The sequence below is a fragment of the Nuphar pumila genome, chromosome 4, assembly GCF_984573655.1.
Source record: "Nuphar pumila chromosome 4, dmNupPumi1.hap1.1, whole genome shotgun sequence".
In the NCBI taxonomy this organism is placed as follows: Eukaryota; Viridiplantae; Streptophyta; class Magnoliopsida; order Nymphaeales; family Nymphaeaceae; genus Nuphar; species Nuphar pumila.
In genome coordinates this window covers 141,813,437-141,818,849 of record NC_143252.1, presented here as the reverse complement: position 1 = coordinate 141,818,849, position 5,413 = coordinate 141,813,437, and the positions used below count along the sequence as shown (strand labels likewise).

General features: G+C 39.4%; 1 protein-coding gene across 1 annotated transcript; it reads left to right on the top strand.

Moving 5' to 3' along the window:
• Positions 1–353: 353 nt before the first annotated feature.
• LOC149841384 (uncharacterized) lies at positions 354–3,778 on the top strand. Its single transcript, XM_090004782.1, has 3 exons — positions 354–487; positions 2,613–3,020; positions 3,100–3,778. Exons 2-3 carry the CDS (start codon positions 2,652–2,654, stop codon positions 3,673–3,675), a joined length of 945 nt encoding a protein of 314 aa, XP_089860908.1. The 5' UTR covers positions 354–487; positions 2,613–2,651; the 3' UTR covers positions 3,676–3,778.
• Positions 3,779–5,413: the final 1,635 nt, after the last annotated feature.

Here is a 5,413-nt window from a genome sequence, read left to right as displayed (position 1 = left end):
ATATGGTGCGGGTCTGGTTCATGCAATCCTTATAGAATCCAGTTTGGTTTTCCTTACGGTGGGTTTGATTGAACCCGAGTCTTCACCCGGTATCAGCATCTCAAATCAAATCTAGGTTTGGTTTCACCTGGATCCGAACCAAATCTGACCCGTTGATACCCCTGGTCCAATGCCTCTAGATTCACTCATAGACCTAGCAACATAGGATCCGCTTGAATTCGGGCCCGACCCGTTCTACAGAAATTGGAATCTCTCTCTCTCTCTCTCTCTCTCTCTCTCTCTCCGTTAACCCTCTTGGCCCTCTCTGACACTCTGCCATCTGTGTCCATCTCCCTCTCTGTCCCTCCCGAACCCTTCTTCTGCACTCTCTGTGAACAAACTTTGGATGGCTGGACCTTGACAAACGAGACAAACCCCAAGATCATTGCTGCCCATCTGGTTTTCAGGGGACAAATCGGCAACCAACCTTCAAATTTCGGGGGAAAAGGTAAGTTTCTGCCCTTGCCAAGCTCTTTTCTCATGGATTATCATGTGCAAACTCATCTGTTTCTTGAAATTTCTGGCGGAAATTGTGCCTTTGTATTTCTCTGTTTACCCTTTTCCTTAGTTTCCTTGACACGATGTTGGTGTTTGCTAAATCTTCTAATGGGGATGAAATGTTGGCAAGAATCGCCCAAACGGGTTGTTTTCCACCTTTTTCTTGAACAATTAGGTGTAATTTATGATGTTGGTGTGTGCTCCAATGCACCATGTGCCTAGATGAATGGAGTATGCTGTGTTACGGCATTGGTTGTAAAGGCCAATATCCCTTTTTATCTTGTGTCTAGAAACTTTCTGAGAGTGTGATCTCTGCTCAAATAGGAAAAGTGAGTGAATCAGTGTTCTCATGAGTATGGTTTAGGTTTTGTTTCTGTAACCACAAGCATCAATCAGGAAAATCTTATGTGAATCAAAGGCTTGAATTGAACACATTCAGTTTTATTTATTTGTAGTCCTTAGGAAGTCCTTTGTTCTTGATCATAAGTGCCTTTTTTTTGGGTGTCTGGGGAGGTATATTATTGTCAGACTATGATTTTGAGACTGTTAATTGCATTTGTCCAAGGACTTTGTATAGCACAAGACACTTGATAGGTAAGGTGTTTAGTACTGTAATCAACCACCAGTGTCCCCTTCTTTATGATCTTGTTTGTTGTCAAGTATCAGCTAAGAAGTCGAATCATTTGTTATTTGTTTGTGTCACTGTGGGTGTCCGCTCATTTGTTTGAAGTGGCGATCCTTATTATAACATTCAACGATGAAACCTGCAAGCGTCTATCTACTTTCTTGAACAAAAATATGAATCACAAGCTCGTGATTCTTTTTTCATGTATGAGTAGTTATGACCATGCAAATCTCGTATGACAGTTACAGTCACAAAAGTTCTAAAAACTTTTTTCAAATCTTTAGTTTAACTGTTACTTCACATTAAATCATTGTATAATGGAAAAATAAATCACCTATTTTGTTATCTTAAGGGCATCATATGTTGGTTCATATATGCTTTTCTGTCCAATTGATATGATGCATTTCCTAGCATTTATTCTTGGGCACTATTAAGGTAAGTGGCTCAACCAAGAGAAACATAACAGCATGTTCCTGATCGTATTGATATAGACTAGTGTATGCTAGCTAGTTAGGAAGGTTATGCAAACAATGCTGTGGAGAAGAGAAAGGGACTCAACGTCCCGTCGCATGAACCTATGTACTAGAAGAAGTTATTCATATAGACTCTTTCCATGCAGTGATGATGCAGGTGTGTATCAACCGTTGATGTGTTCAACAATTCATGAAAACGTGTAGTAACTATTGTTTATGCTAGTAGCCAAGTTTTTTATGTTTACCCTAGTTTGTGCTATAGTCACAAATATCTGCGAGAAATTGAAATTCTTGCGAAAAATATTCGTTTTGAAAGTTTCCTGTTTGATACGTGACATATTGAAAATATCGCTTCTTTATTACCTCATGAATCATGATTAAAATGCAATATAAACACCTATTTTAATCAATTCGAGGGTTTTTTATAAGCGTGGAGAGAGGACTCCTCTTCTCAAACCCATCAATATGGGATTATATTGCATGGCCCCATTCAAAGACAGTGGCAAATGAGCATGACAAATTAATGTGTATACAATGTTGCCTATTCATCATTTTTTAAGTATCTAAAAGGAATTGGCTAAGTTGCTGTTCGAATTGGCTCATATATATACATACATACATACATACATACATACATATTGTTATAAGTGTGACAAATCATTGTATTTGTTGTTGTTTGTAGCACTTTTGACTGTCTTTGTTCTACAACTAACAGATGGATTTTATTGTTCATTGTGTATGCAGCATTTGATTTGCAAGTTGCATTGCCTTTTCTATGTTTATTATGTCATTTTTATCTGTGTGCATGTGTGTGTGTCATAGACACGATCAAAGGCGACAGGAATTTTAAAGATATTGTCATAACCTGAAAAATCTTCAAAAATGAACAATCGTGTCGCCATCAATGTGCACTTGTCACAGAATGTATTAATGCATTGGGACATGGTATTTTATCTTTAACTATCTACTCCAAGCAGGTTTAGTGCCTGCTCCAAGCAAGCATAATACAGGCAGCCATGGCTGCTGGTTCCTCTAAAGGCAAGGTGCAAGCTATAACCTCCAATTCTCCCAAGGGAAAGGGGCATTTCCGTTGGCAAGATCATGCTAACGCAGATGCACTCCTCATGAAGCTCTGTCTTGATGCTGTCCGACAAGGAAGGAAACCCAATAAGACCTTCAAAACTTCAACCACTCGGCAAATGGCCAACGAGGTCAGGAAGAAGCTAGGATATAATGTTACAGAGGATAATGTGAAATCTCGACTGAAAACCTGGAGGAGAACTTACCTCCTAGTAAAAGAATTATGCAAAACCAATGGATTTCGCTTTGATCCCATCACCCACCAAGTGATTGCATCATCTGAAGTATGGGAGGAGTATTTGAAGGTACAGTCACAGCTAACCAGCTTTGATTAACAATTGTACATTATAGCTATTTATGTTTGTTGAATTGTGTCATGCACAGGAAAAACCTGAAATGAAGCATCTGCGTGGAAAGACTATTGAAAACTTGAAACAGCTCTGCATCATTGTTGGGAATGACCGAGAAGGCCAATATGCTGAACCTCTTGCTGATGTTGTGCTCTCCAAATCCGATAGTCTAGTTTGCCCAGTTTCTCATGAATGTGTCCCAGTTCCTCAAGAAGATGTGGAGGATAACATGCGCTTTAACGACTTGCGACCACCCTCTAATCCTGAAGCAGAGGGTGCTTCTAATTCGACCAAGGGTGAATTTAGGCAAGATCTTGACAGGCCCTGGAGTAAAAGATGCAGGGTCGCAGGTATTCTTAAAGAAGTATTAGCTCCTCTGTCTGCTGCAATACAAAACCTTTCTGAGAGTATGATCCAAGATAGAGAACTTGTTGTACAACAGAATATGGCCAAGGAGTTGGATGCACTAGGCCTTAGTGTCAAAGAGTATCTCTCAGCTATCACTATCCTTTGTCAGCAGAAGAGCATGGCTAACTGCTTCTTATCTTTGAAGCCAGAGTGGAGAAAGGAGTGGATTCTTAAAATACTGGGGGATAAGGGGTGCTCTTGAGCAGTTTAGTCAGATTTGTTTGTGTTTTTTCTTTTTCATCTAATTTGAGACTCTTTTATGTAATAGATGATAATGAGAATGTGGATAATGAATATAGGATGTTATTGGGATGGCAGCCCTATATATATATATATATATATATATAGAGAGAGAGAGAGAGAGAGAGAGAGAGAGAGATGGGAACATACTAAAGGGCATGATGCTGAATGAAAAATGCTAATGGATTTTTGGTGTTTTTTTTTTCTCAATTACAACCCATAGTTGTGTTCAGCATTATTGATTTACTATGAATCAAAACTTGGATCATGCATTTTGGATGAAAAAAATTGGTATTTAGAGTTTCAAAATTTTATAAAAATTGTGGGTCATATATATATGTAAGGCTAATATTTGGTGCTATTGAAAGCGTGAAGCTATTGAGCTGAAAATCATAGGTTCAAGCTTTATTATTGAAACAATCTGACCACATAGATATGTTCATGGTTTGTTTCTTAAGAATCATGTTATTTCGATGTTAAAATGTCTTTGAGTCATCAAATTTTAGCGCATTGTAGGCTGCTGAGTGTTTAAGACCTTAACCTGCTTACATGTTAAGATCAAATGATTCAAACTTATTTTTTACTCAATAAACCTTGTAGATCATGTTCATAAGGTCCGATAAAAAAATCTAAAAGATATGAAAATATGATGATTTGTACTCCATAGTTTTGTGTCTTCTATAACACTATATATATAATAGAGAATACTATTATATTATACCATACAGATTAGCCTTTTTGTTTTGATGTTATTCTTAGTTATTGTTATGGATATGTCTGTACTTAAATAGGATTCTTTTTTTGTGTATTTTATGAAGGGAAAATATACAGGGCCAGATTTGAGGTGTCCAGTTGATGTGTCCAATGCCAATTGAATTCCAATTTTATATTTGGTAAATAATAACTACATTAGTGAATGCTTCACAGTAGTGAACTGTTTGGGAGCAGGACAAGAGAGGGGAGATGGTATTTAATGAGGATTTAATAAATATCACCTTCCCCCACAGGTGCTTGAAACCCTGTTTTGGGAGAAGAGAATGGTGGTGGGAGTTAAGATGAGCTACTTTTAACCGCGTATAACAAGGATGTAATTGACAACTCCAGCATCATCTCCTCCCTAACACCAACTTCCAAATGGAGCGCCTGGTTGGTAGAACCCTTTGAGGTCCTCCCTACCCACCAAAAAGTGTACAAAGGAAAAAAGGTCAAATATGGATTTGGTGATGGAGGGTTTCTCCTTCAGGTTGAACATGGATTCGGTAAAGTGTAAACCTTGTCTCATCGTTGGAGGGAGTTGCAACCTATCAGAATTCAAGGAAAATCAATTTGGGAGGAGCTGTGGACTCCCTCTTTTGTTTGGAATCATAAACAACTCCTTCAATTAGGGGTGGCAATTTCTGACACGACCCGCCAACCCGACCTGCCAACTCGCCTCTTAGGCGGGTTCGGGTTGGGCTTAAGCCAACCCGTTTAATAAACGGGTCGACCTGCGTAACCCGTTTATTAAACAGGTCGGGTTCGGGTTGGGGGTATGCCAACCCGCCAACCCGGCTGACCCGTTTAATAAACGGGTTAGGCGGGTGGGTCAACCCGCCAACCCGACCCGCTAACCCGCCAACCCGACCCGTCAACCCGTCAACCTGCCTACCTGCCAACCCGATCCGTCAACCTGCCAACCCGACCCACCAACCTGAAAACCC

What these genes read in the sequence shown, in the direction of transcription:
- LOC149841384 (XM_090004782.1), top strand. Translation starts at nt 2,652, where the DNA reads ATGGCTGCTGGTTCCTCTAAAGGCAAGGTGCAAGCTATAACCTCCAAT. An exon ending in TATGGGAGGAGTATTTGAAG is followed by an intron (nt 3,021 to 3,099) that starts GTACAGTCACAG and finishes TGTCATGCACAG; the next exon opens with GAAAAACCTGAAATGAAGCA.